This window comes from Pelodiscus sinensis, chromosome 1, assembly GCF_049634645.1.
Source record: "Pelodiscus sinensis isolate JC-2024 chromosome 1, ASM4963464v1, whole genome shotgun sequence".
Taxonomy (NCBI): Eukaryota; Metazoa; Chordata; order Testudines; family Trionychidae; genus Pelodiscus; species Pelodiscus sinensis.
The window spans coordinates 156725791-156742391 of record NC_134711.1 but is presented as its reverse complement, the minus strand read 5'-3'; the positions used below and the strand labels follow the sequence as shown (position 1 = coordinate 156742391).

Sequence of the window (16601 nt, the reverse complement as noted above, 5' to 3'; positions counted from 1 at the left end):
CCATAGTCAGTTTTACAAGAAGTTTTAATAACTGAAATACAGTTATTTCATGATCAGATTATACTTGATTTCTAGTCCATAGTCATCCAGCTGTATGCAATGCAATGCAAAAATGTTCAGCTCTATCTCAGAAACACAGGGAAGACATGACAGCAGACAGTGAGGCAGTACGGAGTAGGGATATTAAAATGCGTGTAATTTGCTAATCCTTTTTAACTACAGAAAATTTCAGTGGTTATACAGTAACACCTGAGGTGGCAGCCAGCTCCTCGGGAGCCAGTGTGCACCAAGAGTTGGCTTAAAAGCAGCATACACCAGCTCCTGCCTGCCACCTTCTTCCCGAGGAGCTGGCTGCTACCCCACACTGTTACCTCTGATACAGAGGCAGCAGTATGAGTCAGCAGTCAGCTCCTCGGGAGCTGGTGAATGCCAGGAGCCAGCTTTTAAACCAATTCCCCTCATGTACTGGCCCTGCCTGCCATCCCTGCTAGTGGGGCAGCAGGTTGGAGCCAACTTTTAAGCTGGCTCCCAGCAAATACCGGCTCATGCCTGCTGCCCCACTCCTGGGGAGCCAGCTGCTGCCTCTGGTTCCCTGGGAGCCATGTGTAACTATTTGGGTAACCGATAAGTTCATTCTTATTGGTTACCTGTTTAAACGGCTACACTCTTACATTCCTAGTATGGAGTGCTGACTATACTCAGCATAAGCTTTTCATCTGAACCATTTAGGACAGTTGAACAATTTATGCAAAGTGTTGTTGATATTGGGATTTGGTTAAGTGAGTTGGAGGAACAACCTGAAGTGAAAGAAATATGAACTTTCTCACCTGAGAGTATCTGATGTGACAGACTCACAATTAAAGGAACTTACAATCACTGCATCATTTACTGCTTCTAAATACAGTGTTGTTCTTTTATATTGTGTATATTTGGAATCCTCTGAAATTGAACATCACTGTACTGAACAAGCTGCGGGTAGCTTTGATTTCTGCAGAACATGCTGCTCTTTTTACTGCTCTTTAGCATTTAAATGTCAGGAAGCATTGAAAAGAAAAACCCAGAATCCTGGGTAAGCCACAGAAAAGCTTGTGTGTATGAACTGTTGCTTCTTTCATATAATATTGGCAAAATAAATTTTCATCACTCAATTGGTTTGAAGAAACTGCACCTAGGGTGTGTCTAGACTACATGCCTCCTTCGACGGAGGCATGTAGATTAGCCAGATCGGAAGAGGGAAATGAAGCCGCGATTAAAATAATCGCGGCTTCATTTAAATTTAAATGGCTGCCCCGATCTGCCGATCAGCTGTTTGTCGGCAGATCGGGGGAGTCTGGACGCGATGCCCCGACAAAGAAGCCTTTCTTCATCGACACAGGTAAGCCTGGTTTCACGAGGCTTACCTGTGTCGATGAAGAAAGGCTTCTTTGTCGGGGCATCGCGTCCAGACTCCCCCGATCTGCCGACAAACAGCTGATCGGCAGATCGGGGCAGCCATTTAAATTTAAATGAAGCCGCGATTATTTTAATCGCGGCTTCATTTCCCTCTTCCGATCTGGCTAATCTACATGCCTCCGTCAAAGGAGGCATGTAGTCTAGACACACCCCTAGAGGGGAAGGATGGAAATAGAAAAAAAGGTCTTCTGTTCTTTTCAACAAAACATTTGGAAGAGGACAAGTTACAACCTAAAATGTCCTATGTATAAACATAATTGGGTATTTTCACAAAGTTACTACTCTCAGAAATGTCCATTATTCAGCATACTTGTGATTCAGACTGTTCTGCTTTGAGTGGATTCAGTGACAAACTGCATAGGATTAATACAGTACATTTACAATGCCAGCATAAATGGGAGAGGATTCCTGTGTTAACATTTACTGATTTAGATTTAAATAACTAAAGAGACACCTATCCAAAGCCCCTAACAGATCATTTTAAAAAAGCTTATATGCTTTAAAATAATCAATTCAACAGGCACTCAAGCGGCTACTGAAACTCCTTTCCATCCCTTCATCATTGCGGGAAGCTTACCATATAACTGTTCCAGTGCATACATGGTAGGTAGTCAACAAACCTGTGCTCTTTGCTTCTCACGTATCTTAACTTCCTTTTCAATTAATTTTTGCCGCTGGCTAGTTTCTTCTTGTAATCTTTTCTCTAGTTGCTCTCTGCGACGTTTTTCTTCTTCCAGGGCTCGTCTTTTGGCTTCCATTTCCCGTTCCTAAATACCAAAATACACACAGAGTTTCAGCTATAGGCTATGTAAAACTACATTTGAGAAGCAAATAACCTAATCCCACCAAGAGGTCCTACAAGCCCCTCAGTAACTCTCAGGGACCCAAGAACATATGCAAGTGAACTGGGAAAGAAGATCAGAATCACATTTGAACTAGGGATGTAAGCGACTAGTCGACTATCGGATGAGCATATGCTTATTGGATAGTTGACTAGTGATTCGTGTAGTCACTTCCCCCCGCCCCTTGCTGCCTCTGTCAGAGAAGCAGTGTGAGTGGGGGGGGGGGGGGAGGAGAACAGGATCCAGTCCTGGGGGGGACCAGCTTAAAAGCCAGTTCCCACCCTCAGCACCCTCTCCACAGGGGGTGGAGGGAGGAGCAGAGGTGTAGTGGTGGACCGGGTGCAAGCCGGGAATCAGCTGATTCAGCCTTTTAAATGTATTAAGAGCCTGGCGGCCCCAGAAGCTAACCCCACCATGGCTCTGCAGTTCCCCCCCACCCTTACCAACCCATCAATTAGTTGATTAAACGCCATTTCACATACCTAATTTGAACAAGTTTGTTTCAAACACATTTTCTCTAAAAAACCTGGCTGGCCCGGGGAGAGGGGGGGGGCGGGGACCATGTCATAAAACCTGGAACGTTGCAAACAGTGATTTATTATTAGTTTACTATATAGAATATGATCTAAGGCAGGGGTCGGCAATGCTTTTTGATGAGGAGCCGCTCCAAGATTTTGGTAAGTGGTCAAAGGCCACACTTTCCAGTGCGGGGAGTGCAGAAGGGAACTTGGGGTAGGGAAATGGGGTGTAGGAGAGGGTATGGGGTCTGAGAGGGAATTTGGGTTAAGGAAGGGGTTGTGACCTGGGGCAGGGGATTGAGGTGCAGGATACGGAAGGGGGTAGGCGTGCAGTAGATTTTGGCCTGGGGGAGGGAAGTGGGCGATGCACTGTCTGTGAAAGACTGGTGACCTGGACAGGAGGGGTGCCGAGGATTTGGGTGATGATTTGGGGTAGGAAATTTGGGTGCAGGGACAGGGAGCGGGTAGCGGTACAGGAATGGATTTTGACCTGGCTGCTAGAGGTTTAGAAGAGGAGGCAGGGTCTGGGAGGGAGTAGTGACCTGGGGCAGGTGTGTGTGTGTGTTTGTGTGCAGAGGGTGGGGGGGGGGGGATGACCTGGGACAGGGCATTTGGAAGCGGGGTGCCAGAAGCAGGCTCTGGCCAGAAGCCACTTATCTTAGGCAGTTTCCTGCCTGCTGCAGCCCCAGGGTGCTCAAAACAGCTGGAAGCTCCCTCCGTGTGCTGCACTGTGGAGTGTGTCCCTGGGAGGGGAGACTTTGCATGTTGCCCCCACCCTCAGACCAATCATCACAGCTCCAACTGGCCGATTTCCAGGGGCAGTCAGGGGCATAAGGGGTGCACGGCACTTAGAGGGAGCCATCATCCGATTTGAACATCCTCGGGGTGCAGCAGGCAGAGAGTCCGTCTTGAGGTCTTGGCAGGGCAAGCTGTGGACCGGATCCAAAGGCTTGGCAGGCTGGATCCAGCCCGCAGGCCGTATTGTGCCTACCCCTGATCTAAGGCAACAGTGAAGTTTTTAAGGGGAAACATGGTGTATTGCCTGGACCAATAGAGAACAGAAACAGCATTGTAGTCTACCACACCATTTGAGTACAAAACAGTTCTTGCAATAAAATAAATAAAATCCATAGTCACGTTATGCTATGGTAATTGTGCTGACACTGTGGCAGCAGGAATGTTTCTAATCTCACTATTCCCCCTCCCTCCCGCCCCAGTTGTCCCACCACCTGGAGAGAATCTACTTGAAGCAGAGTGCTCTATATAGACAGTCCTTCTAGGTTTACCTGGGACTGACTGTATGTGCTTCCTCATCTGTTATTTGACTGATTCTGAGGGAAACTCACTGTCAGAGCATTTATATTTTCTCATAAGTGGGTCAAAATATATGCCTGAATGCAAAAACCACCTAGCTTCTGTAATATGAAATGAAATATCACTTCTTATCAAACATTTTGCAGACTGGGGTTTAATTGTAGTCAACATTAGGAGACTGAAATAGGACTGTAGGTCTTTTGAGCCCAATGTAAATGTAAATAAATATAACTAACTCTATAATGTCAGTTCTAAGGTGCAGTATTTGTTTCATAGCTAAAGCAGATTTTGTTTTCACATTTTATTCTCCGCTCATGAGTCACTTTAAAATTTGAAACTAGGGACTGATTTTATTTTGAGCCATCTAAATCCATTACCTGAAGTCCAGGAGTAGGGACTGGTTTATATTACTAGCAGATTAGTGCTGTGCCAATTGAGAAAGTTTGCTTCAGTTCCAGGGGCTAGTATCTTGGCTCTTGGACTAGTAGAATATAAGTATCCCCAAAAAGGTGGGGGTGGTAAGCAAATACTATTCATCAGATATCCCTCTAACAGATGAAGGAGCAATATTGATCAGCTCTTGAAGGATTTCTGTCCACGTCAGCCACAGAAATGGTACTGTTGCACAAAGCATCAGGAATGGTAGGATTCCAGTGGGATAAAGTGCAAAGTAGAAAATGAATACTTTAGGGTTGCTTTAGGCAGTTACAATTTAAAAATGGCTAAATGAAATGTGTATTATCTGAACAAATTGCCAGCTATTAGCCTATATAAAATAAATCTTTAGATTACCCTGGATTCAAGAAGTCGTGTCTTTTCAGCATGGGCTTGTTTCAGAAGTCTCTCCATTTCTTCTATCCTGGCAACATTTGAAGTGCTGGCACTATATGAATTTAAAAAAAAAAACAACCTCAAAACTATATTTTCCAGACTACTCTGGATAATTTAATTTGATAAAAAAATCAGATCCAGTTAAATACATCTAGTTCCAAACAATGTTCCCTCAAAATTTTTCCATCTATGTGCAGAATAAATGTTATTATGTGCACCCAGGCATTTGCAGATGTGCACCACCAATAGAAATACATGCTGCAGGCTATGGACATCTGTGGGCCCTCTGCTAATCAGCTGAGCAGCATTTGAATCTCTCCTGGGTGGTCACCAACGCGCACAACTTACAGAGAATACTGGTCCCAAGTACAAACAGTGTAGTAAGCATAATATACTCTCAACAAATACAGTCTCTTATCCAGAGCTATGCAAAAATACAGACCTGATAGTCTAAAGATAACTTCGTGAGTTCAAAAGAAATAAACAAATAGCCACCCAAATTAACTTTATCTAGTGAGAAATCATTTGATCCATAGGAATAGTGTGTACATTTGTGTGTAAATAACATTTAGAAATTAGGCTAAAATTGCCAAAATAACCTGAAGGAGTTAGACATTCAAATCCCAGTGAAATTCAACAGGATCTAGGCACCTAACTCTATTAGACAACTTTGAAAATCCCAGCTTTCAGCTTCTATTTGCAAGCAGGTCTATGTAGGGTTGCCAGGTGTCTGGTATTGACACGGAAAGTCCGGTATTTTCGCCTCCTGTCCGGTAAAAAAAATTTCAGAAAATACTGGACACCTAAACTGTCCGGTATTTTCTGATTTTTTTTTCCTGGCCAGCAGGCAAAAGTACCGGATACCTGGCAACCCTATCGCTCAGGGCTGGGCCCCGACACCCCAGGCCTCCATGCTTACCTGGTTCTGCAGGGAAGCTAAGTTCTGGCTTGAACAACACCACAAAATAGGCACCGGCAAAAAGCCTAAAGACTAAGGGGAAGCAAAGCCTTCCCTGGGTCTTAGTGTTCAACCGCTCCACTGTTCCTATCCCTATTCTAACTCTGCACTCACTCTAAAAGGGGCCATGCTGTTTTAATATTTATTTATTTATTGCTTAATAAGTCTCGGATTCCTTTTTTTTTGCTCAACAACTTTGGTCTCCCCTCCTCCCCCCAACAGAATTTTTTCCCCGGTGTGTTTTTTTTTGGTGGGGGGTCGGGGGGCGGTATTTTTGGTTCAACCATCTGGTAACCCTAGGTCTATGGGTAGTTAGGTGCACAATGTCTCTGTTAAAGCGAATCACAGCACAGTAAGTAAATTATGGATGTAAAATCCCAATTAATTAATTAACTGGTTAAATACTAGTTAATATTATTAAGTAACTGATTAAGCCAGGACACAAGCGTGGAAGGTTGTTGCTGCCTGCTTCCCCCTACTCTCACGGGGGTAGGCTACTGGCTCCCAAACACTGCACAGAGCTGTTCCCAAGCAACTGGTTAACCATTCACATTCCTAAAGTCAATCATAGCAAAAAGCCAGATTTAAATTCTATTACTACACTAAATTGTACTGTGCAACAGTATTTCTGAGGCACTGCTCAACCTGAGTGCAGCTATCACACTCTGGCCCATCTGTGAGCTTCCCTACATCAACAAACATTAGAAAGAAAAGTTTAAAATCAAATTGCCAATAATACGTAACACCACATAATAAAACTATGTTGTAATTGTGGTAGAAATGTAGTCCTCTGAACTGTCATTTATGCTTAAATTCGACACTTTACACGGAAATTTGAATAAAGACGCTAATTATCTTACCCATTACAAAGACAGCTTCCCCAATTATCACCTCTAATATCATTAGCTCACAGACATTTACCTCCCTCCCTTCCCTCCCCCCCTCCCCGATCCCTCTTCTGTTCTGAAATTTGATTTGTCCTTTTCATGTGTGTTCATTTTTTTTAATTGTATCCTTTGGTATATATGGATGTGACAATTTTCTTCCACTATTTGATCTGAGGAAGTGGGTCTGGCCCACGAAAGCTCATCACCTATTAAACCATCTTGTTAGTCTTTAAAGTGCTACACAGTCCTGTTTTTTATGTTGTAATTGGAGCAACATTTCCAGCTTTGAAAACACAAACTTCTGTTAGGCCTCTATATGTATCTCCTACATTACAATTTGCTGCTATAAACAAAACAAGAGGATTGCAGCAAATATTGATCCTCAATATCTATTTCCAACAACTAAACAACGTCTCCATTACATTTAAATTGGTAAATACTATACTGATATAAGGGTACTATTCCTCAAACTGCTCCATAACATTAGTAAAGTCCCCTAGCACTGTAACAATGGAAGAAGAGTGCAATGGGCTGGTACTCACATTTTTTCCTTTACAGGAAACAGATGCTCAACAAAACACAATATGGCATCCAAAAATCTTTCCTCAGGTTCAGATTAAGTTTGAATTCTGTGACACTGCTGTATTTCATTGACAGTAATCTGATACTTTCCCAGACAGGAAATTTGGCAGAAATCAAAGTGCTACCACCACAATGGGATACTTAGAAGAAAAGGTTGTCAACATTCTGTTTTCAGACCCCCAGCTACTGTGTATTTTTGTTTTTAAATAAATAAAAGACTTTTTATCTCTAGTGGTTAAATTAATATGATCCTAAAACAAGAGAAGCATAGCCTATGGCTTGGAACCAAGAACTCTTTTTTTAAATTCTGATTTGGAGAGGAAAGACTGCTAGCATGATTGCCAAGAGATCCCAACAGTTCAAAAATACAAGCTCCCTAATGAGTTTAACACATTAGACACAGATCATGGACTAGACAATACGTATCCTATGTAAGAAATCAACAGGGAGACAGCTTTGTGCTAAAAACATTAACACATGCAGAAAATCAATTCCTCACTAAATTTTAATCCCAACTGTGACACTGAATCTCTATGTAACCTTAAACAAGTTATTTAACCTCTCCATACTTTAATTTCCCTCTTGCAAAACTAAATTTGATATGAGAATTAGTTAAAATTATTTGAAGATGAAAAGCACTATCCAAGAGCTAAATAATATTTCTGTACAATTCTTGCAGATTTTTTTACCCAGTTGGTAAAAGTCCTATCTTCACTTTCTCCCCTTAAGTAGAAATATTATAGGAATATAAAGCTTTCAACATTTACAACATGTTCTTTTATACCAGTTTCCATTATGGAAAAAAATGAGACATTAATATTTACCTGGAAATATTATCAGGTGAACATGCAGATATGCTGGTCTCCATACTGTCAGAACTATCTAAGCTTAATGTATCAAATGCATAGTCCTTGTAGTTATGATCAGGATAATGGAAGCTATTCAAATACACATTAGATTCAGATGCAGTTCTGCTGTAGAATTCAGGAGATTTCTGCCTTTGTTCTTCACATATATGTTGATGATTATACCCTAAAGAGTACATTCAAAAAGAAAAGAAATGTGAGCTTACCTAATTTTTAGACTTAAAATTATCTTAACTAAAAAGTCAATGTTCAGAAATAGCTGCAGAATTATTTTGATTGCCCTCTTATACTATAGTTTTACTGTGACCAAATTTGTAGTGTTCTGAAGAATTTAATAGAATAATCATCAGTTTACTGGTTTTACTTGTGACTGACACCAAAGAATTCAATTTCATCACCTGTGGAATTAGTTTGTTGGCTAAAGTTGCAAAAAACTAAAACTAAGATGTGACAGATATTGCAACCCTTTAGAGTATCTTTGGGGGAGACTACTGTATTAAATTATGAATGGCTTATGTGTAACTGTGTATCACTCCTTGGAAGAAGGTTACCACAGCTTCTTCAAGAAAAGAAACAAGTTGGGAGTGGTAAGATGGGCTGCTGAGACTAAATAGTTCCAGAAGTGCTATGCTCTGGGGTGTCTTGCATATGCTGATTCAAACAGGGTTTTCTACAGACTCAAAAAAAGAACTTGTGGTATAAAAAGCTGAGTTTAAACATATTTGTGTCTTCCTTTTGATTCAGCAAAGAGGCAGGAGATAACCGAGTGCACTTCCAACACTTGCTGAAATTTTAAAGACTTTGACCTACCGCGGCCTCAGGTAGATTTGTTCTTTTATTATATTGTGTCTGTAATGCTTAAGGTAGAGCTGTGATGTGATTGCTTAGATAGAGCTGTGTGGTAACTTGTACCTGCTGGCAATGCAGAAAGAACGGTTACTTACCTGTTACTGTTGTTCTTCGAGATGTGTTGCTCATGTCCGTTCGAATTAGGTGTGCGCACCACGTGCACCATGTCTTCCGGAACGTTTTCCCTAGCAGTACCCATAGCGCCGGCAGGGCGCCCCCTGGAGTGGCACTGCCATGGCGGGGCATAAGTACCCCTGCTGGCGCTGCCCCACCTCAGTTCCTTCTTGACAGATGCTCCAATGAAGGGGAGGTGGAGGGGAATCAAATGGACATGAGAAACACATCTCGAAGAACAATAGTTACAGGTAAGTAACCGTTCTTTTCTTCTTCGAGTGGTTGCTCATGTCATTCGAATTAGGTGACTTCCAAGCCAACCCCACTTCAAGGAGGAGGGGTCGGAGCACTCAGAAAGAGAAGTCCACGAAAGTTGAACAATCCAAACATATTTATTCAACTAACCTAACACAGAAAAAACTATAGAAAAGTGCAATGTGGTACAGATTAAACATACATATTTACAATACAGAGCTGAGGACCGCAGAGCCCAACCCTGCGTCCTCCCTAGCCTGCTGTGCCAGCGCGTAGTGCGCCATAAAGGTATGGAGCGATGACCATGTGGCCGCCCTGCAGATTTCAGTGATTGGAACATGCGCCCCAAAAGCTACAGAGGACGCCTGCGCCCTGGTGGAATGTGCTGTAACCCAGGGCGGGACCTTCCTGGCCAAGGCATAATACTCCCTGATACACCCTGCGACCCAACTGGACAACCTCTGGGTCGATATGGGAAGCCCTTTCATTCTGTCAGCGACAGCAATAAACAATTGTGTGGATTTGCAAAAGGGTTTAGTCCTATCAATATAAAAGGCTAGCGCACCTTAGGGGAGGTGTGGGGCTTTGGAAAGAAAACCGGGAGGTAAATTTCTTGGGACGAGCGGAACGGTGACACCACCTTGGGGAGAAAGGCCAGGTGAAGGCGGAGATTCACATTATTGTCAGAAAACACTAGGTAGGGCGGGTTTACAGTTAACGCCCTCAGTTCGGAGACCCTGCGAGCCAAAATAATGGCCACGATGAATGCAACCTTCATAGAGATGTGTTTCAAAGAACACGTGGCTAGGGGGGCGACACAAGTCTAGACAAAACGAGGTTGAGGTCCCAAGCGGGGAGAGGGAGTCTAACCGAGGGATACAACTTATCCAAACCCTTAAGGAACCTTTTGACCACAGGGTCAGAAAACAGAGACTCCTGCCGAACCAACATGGAAGGAGAGAGATGCCACATGGACTTTGATAGAGGAGGTAGAGAGGCCACTGAACCTAAGTTCAAAGAGGTAGTCCAGAATGGACAGGACAGGTGCACAGGACGGATGCACTCCCCTTCTGGACGCCCAAGACGAGAACCGCCACCACTTGGCTGCGTACGACCGCCTGGTAGACAGTTTCCTACTACTTAGGAGCTCCATCTGTAGCTCCTGGGAACTTTCCCTTTCCGGTTGGGTCAGCCACGGATAAACCAGGCCATCAGGTGGAGAGAGCTGAGATTCGGGTGAACCATGGTCCCCCCGTCCCAAGGTTGGGTCAGGAGATCCCAAACTGGCGGGAGCGTTATAGGCTCCTCACTGAGCATGTCCACCAGGATAGGGAACCAGAATTGCTTGGGCCACCGAGGGGCTATCAGGATGACCGTGGACCTGAAGGTCTTGACCCTGGTCAGAACTCTGGGAATTAGGGGAAATGGAGGGAAAGCATAGAGGATGCCCGCCGGCCACGGCACCATCATGGCATCCCGCCTGGAGTGTTCCCCCAGCCCCAACAGGGAGCAGTAACTGCGGCACTTGGTATTGTGTGCTGAGGCAAACAGGTCTAGTAGGGGACAACCCCACCAGTGGAAGATCTGACGAAGGGCTGAATCCTTGAAAGACCATTCGTGGGCTCCGAAGGACATGCTCAGAGCATCGGCCAGCAAGTTTTTGCACCCTGGCAGGTACTCCGCCTGCAAAACTATGTCGTGTTCTATGCACAGGTCCCAGAGGCATAGAGCCTTGCAGCAGAGGGGAGGCAACCGGGCTCCCCCCTGCCTGTTGAAGTAAAACACAGCTGCTGTGTTGTCCAGGCGGACCAGGACAGAGCGGCGAGAGAGCTTTGACAGGAAGGTCTCGCAGGCTCTCCTGACTGCCCTGAGCTCCCGGACATTTATGTGCAGAGCCCGCTCTGCAGGGGACCATAAACCCTGGGTCCTGTGACACCCCAGGTGTGCTCCCCAACCCAGGTCGGAAGCATCTGTGACCAGTGTGAGGGGGGAGGTACAGTGAATGGAACCCCACTGCACACCACCGCCTCCTGGGTCCACCATTGTAAGGAGGCTATCACCTCCGGAGGCACTGTGAGAACCGTGTCCCAGAGACCCCTGGACTGGTTGAATGCCCTCGCCAACCAGGCCTGCAGAGGCCTGAGCCTCATTCGACCATGGCGTACCACATACGTACATGCTGCCATGTGTCCCAGCAACCTCAAGCAGACCCGAGAGGTCGTGATAGGGAACCGAGTTAACTCGGAGACCATCTCCACTATGGACAGAAACCTGGTTCTGGGGAGGAGTGCTCTCGCCACCCTGGCGTCCAGGAGGGCACTTACGAATTTGAGGTGCTGGGAGGGAGTCAACGATGACTTCTCCTCGTTTAGCATGAGTCCCAACCTTACGAAGAGGACCCTTGTGAGGGAAACATGGGCCTCCACTTGTTCGTAGGAATGACCACGAATCAGCCAGTTGTCTAGGTACTGAAAAACGTGTACCCCTTTTTTGCGGAGGAACGCCGCTACGGCTGCCATGCATTTTGTAAAGTCCCTGGGTGCTGATTAAAGGCCAAATGGGAGCACTGTAAATTGGAAGTGGCATCGGGAAACAATAAAATGGAGAAACCTCCTGTGGCTGGGTCTTATTTCCACATGGAAGTAAGCATCCTTGAGATCGAGAGTTGCATACCAGTCTCCTAACTGTAAAACCAGGATGACAGAAGCCAGGGTTACCATTCTGAACTTGGACTTCATGACCTCCTTGTTGAGGTCACTGAGATCTAAGATGAAACGAACCCTGCCCTTGGGTTTCGGGACAATGAAATACTGGGAATAAAACCCTTTGCCCTCCAGATGTGAAGGGACCCTCTCCACAGCTCCCTTTTCGAGGAGCGCCAACACCTCCTGGCGAAGGGTACGTTCATGAGAGGTGTCCCTGAAAAGGGACGGGGTGGGCGGAGTGGAAGGGGGCGAGCCCAGGAAGGGAATGGTATAGCCACTTCTGACTATTTTTAGAACCCAGGTGTTGGTCGAGATTTCTGCCCAGGCGTGGGCAAACCAGGATAACCTGGCCCCAAACAGGGGGCCAGAGTGGAAGGCTGGTGCGCGACTCTCTAGCAGCCCATCAAAACTGGTGTTTGGGTTGCTGAGAGGGGCCTTGACCAACCCCCCGGGGGTTGTCCCCTCTTGGGCGTCATTGACAACCCCTTGCGGAGGTCGGCATCTCCAGTAATCCCCACAGGGGACCTGGGACTGCGTTCTCCCCTGAGGTAGGGCAGCGCTGGCAGGGGTACTTGTCGCCACTCCAGAGGGCTCCCAGCCGGCGCTACAGGTACCGCTAGGGAAAACGCTCCAGAAGACGCGGTGCACGCGGTGCGCACACCTAATTCGAATGGACATGAGCAACCACTCGAAGAAGAATTCATAGCCCTCAGAGAGAAAACAATGCACAAATGCTGGCCATTAGACAGACTGGTTTCCTGACATAGTGTAGTCAGGGGCCTGAGAAGCCTTATAACTGCCAGTTAGAAGGGAGTGGGTCATGGGTGCCCAACCAGACACAGGTGGCAGGTAGAAGCCCGAGACCTGAGTTGGTACTATTGGATTGAGACATGGGAGGGGGTGGGATGGGAGCCTTTAGGGCTGCCAATTTACATTTGATGCATTCTTGGAGGCTTCATCACATAATATAATCTCTAATTCCTGGAGACTCAAGGACAGTCCTGGAGGGTTGGCAAACCTATATAGGCACAGTCAGGCCTGCCGACAGTAATTTTTAATGCAGGTTGAAACTTTCTAATCTAACACTCTCTGGTCCAACAACAGCTGTGGTTTGGCATGATTTTAATTGGCTGGATGTCCATTTATCATGGGTATGGCCAAGTTTCCTGTGGTTCCATAAAATTTGTTTATAGCCCCCAGTACCGGCTCTCAAATATTCTGTGCTGTTATTTAGCTCTAATTTAACCCTACATGTCTTCTAAGAGCCCAGTAAGCAGTGGAAGAGTTGGTAATGCTGCTAGACAATATTGACCTCCCATGATTTGACAGATTCTCTGGTTTGGCACTGGTCATGTCCCGAGGGTGCCAGATTAAAGAGTTTCATCCTGTAACATATTTTCTTCCTCTTGCTCTGTATCTGAACATGAGCTGGTTTGGATCTGGGATAGTTTCTGTGGCATGATAATTGGAAGTATTCCATTTTAGAGCAAACTACTGCCCTTGCAGATTCATCTAAAAAGAGCTACAGCGTATTCAAAATGTATCTGATAGTGCATGGCTCACACCAAACTACACATGGTACTACTTTATTAAGGAAAGAATGTACTACACACACCGCCAAGACAACATACATTATTTCCTCATTTATGTCAGCTATTGAATGTTTTCCTATATACAAATAAAACTGATTTCCAAGATACTAATAGCATTGCACTTGTCATTCAAGAAGATACTAGATTTCAATGGAAATTCAACTGAATTAGTCAGTGGGGGAGAAAAAAAATGACAAGCAAACACATACACTTCCTCTTAGATGGATAATAATTAATACCAGCCTCTATAACAGATGTTACAGATTTGTATGTATAGCTTGCTTTTAATAATTATTATGACTAATGTTGCTATATGATATTTCCAACATTTGATAAAATTACCTTTAATGGTTGTACCTTTGGAATGACTAAGTGCTCCTTTAAAAGGGTTTTCAATTATTCATTATGAAAAGAAAAGGAAACACAAATTACTGAAAGAAGAAATATTATTCGAATAGGTCCAATTTTATTAGTTTAAATTGCTAAAATCTTTAATTTTAACTTAAACATTTCCTATATTTCATTAAAATAACAAACCCTATTTTTTTATATACAGAATATAAAACATACATGAAACGTCGGAATCTTGTTGAGCATGAAAGGAATTTTAAACTTTCTTATGAGAATGCTTTCTTTCACCTATGGTTATCTTCTACCCCCTTCACACACAGAAAGAATTTAATATTCATGACGGGCATGAAAATTCACAAAATTATTTTAAAATGGCATGCAGCAAAAAGTATAATTTACAACTATGAACACACATTGTAAGAAGTAGTGTGTTATTTTCTTTTTCTGTGAAGAAAAGTTACACTATTATAATAAGGTTTTTTTAAAATTATCTTTTAATTGAATTTAAGCTGATATAACTCATTGACAAACAACAATATCTCTTCCTAAATACAGGTGTAGGTCATATGTTCAGATACAGAAAAAAATAATACCAAGTTGTCTTTTTCTAGTTGTACCTTAGGAGACAAGCCGTTTACTTGAGTCTCAGTGCTACCATAACTCATCATCAGCTTTCCAAAGGCACCAAAATACAGGCAGGATACTTACATCGGATCCGTACTTACGAACGGGGCTTTTCTCGCCCCGGAGCTCGCGGGCGGCGGGACCACCCAGAGCGCAGCGGTCCCGCCACTGCGTCCTCCGGAGCGAGAAAAGCTGCTCCGGGTCTCCCTGGTGTGCTGGGGGGGACTCCCCAGCATAGCAGGGAGACCCGAGCAAAGCCGCACTGGCGGCGGGGTCCCCCGCCTCTGCGGCTTTGCTCCAGGGCAAAGGAGCAAAGCCGCCTGTGCAGCTTTGCTCGGGTCTCCCTGGTGTGCTGGGGGGGACTCCCCCCCCCCCCCCAGCACAGCAGGGAGACAGGAGCAAAGCCGCAGAGGTGGGGGACCCCGCCGCCTGTGCAGCTTTGCTCCGGGGCAAAAGAGCAAAGCCGCATGGGCAGCGGGGTCCCGCCGCCTGTGCGGCTTTGATCGGGTCTCCCTGCTGTGCTCGGGGGGACTCCCCCAGCACAGCAGGGAGACAGGAGCAAAGCCGCAGAGGCGGCAGGACCTCTGTGCCTCCGCGGCTTTGCTCGGGTCTCCCTGGTCTGCTGGCGGGGGAGGGGGCACAGCTAGTGCACCCCCTCTCTTCCCCCAGCAGACCAGGCTTTTGTTGCGGGACGCCTGGGGTAGAGCAGCTGGGGTGCTGCCGGGTTGGTCCTGCGGGGACCTACCCGGCAGTGCCCCGCTGTTCTGTCCCAGGAGTCCAGATTCAGCCGCTGTTGAAACTGATCAGTGGCTGATTCCAGGAAGCTGGGGGCAGAGCAACTCTGCCTAGGGCTTCCTGTAGTCAGCCGCTGATCAGTTTCAGCAGCGGCTGAATCTGGAGCCAGTTCCGACTTACATACAAATTCAACTTAAGAACAAACCTATAGTCCCTATCTGGTACGTAACCCGGGGACTGCCTGTACAACCTTCCTACATACATTACAGCCATTCAGTGCTTATAATCCAGAATCTTTTTGTGAACAGATATACTCAAGATACATCCCCCTGATACTGAAGTCAGGACAATAACCAAAGAATCTAAAATAGCCTTTGATGAGGGAGCAATAAGAACTTCAATCTTATAATGTAGTTATTTAAAACAAAATAAAATAAAAATTTGAAGATAGGGTCATGAAAGATATGTCTAGGATCAAAAGTCAAGCAAGAAATATATACTATAAAAAAGCATCTATTGCTTACAACCATTTTGGCAATTAAGTTGCTCAACCATTTATTATTAAAAATAGTAAGCTGCTATTAAAAACAGTAAGTTCCTAGTAACATGTCACTGCAGTATTCTGCCCCTTTCCTATTGCTTATTTGGGGCTCACAAAAAATTCCTATGACATAAGAGAAAACTTTGATATAATAAAAAGAGCAAAATTAAGGTTTTTTTTAAAGCAATAAGAACAAAATTGATTTTAGTAATGGTGCAGTTAAGTCAAAGAATGCATACACAAACAACAAAACCAGTTCGTTAAACACACCAAGACCAACAGTTGTTATAGTTCCACAAGTCTATTAACACTGAATAATAGTGAGGTCATAGCTATTAACTCAAGCTGTTTTCAAAGGGAACACTGTCAAGTACTTTAAAAAAATCTTTTTTTTTTAAACTCTGTCTCCTTTACCATCTTCAAATGTTAAAAGTAACATCTCTTTTCTTAGTTTTTATTTTGTTTTATTTGCATGTATGCAAACACCTCAGCCTCTGAACCACTTGTGTGGAAGGTATGCCAATATAACCTTGGCTTTACTTTCCTGTCATCAAACACAAATCAGCCCATCTATGTGAACACAGT

General features: G+C 44.7%; 1 protein-coding gene across 13 annotated transcripts in view; it reads right to left on the bottom strand.

Annotated features, from left to right (window-relative positions):
• Positions 1 to 16601, bottom strand: part of PHLDB2 (pleckstrin homology like domain family B member 2) — a 95047-nt gene that overhangs the window by 9160 nt on the left and 69286 nt on the right. For 10 of the 13 annotated variants that reach the window (XM_075908491.1, XM_075908494.1, XM_075908490.1 and 7 more), the window contains 4 exons: positions 14108 to 14143; positions 8209 to 8416; positions 4919 to 5009; positions 2073 to 2219 (listed from right to left, as the gene is read on the bottom strand). In XM_075908491.1, the coding sequence (XP_075764606.1) occupies positions 2073 to 2219; positions 4919 to 5009; positions 8209 to 8416; positions 14108 to 14143 (482 nt within the window). The remainder of the gene's footprint in view (positions 1 to 2072; positions 2220 to 4918; positions 5010 to 8208; positions 8417 to 14107; positions 14144 to 16601) is intronic. The other 3 variants (XM_075908493.1, XM_075908501.1, XM_075908498.1) reach the window with 1 other exon arrangement.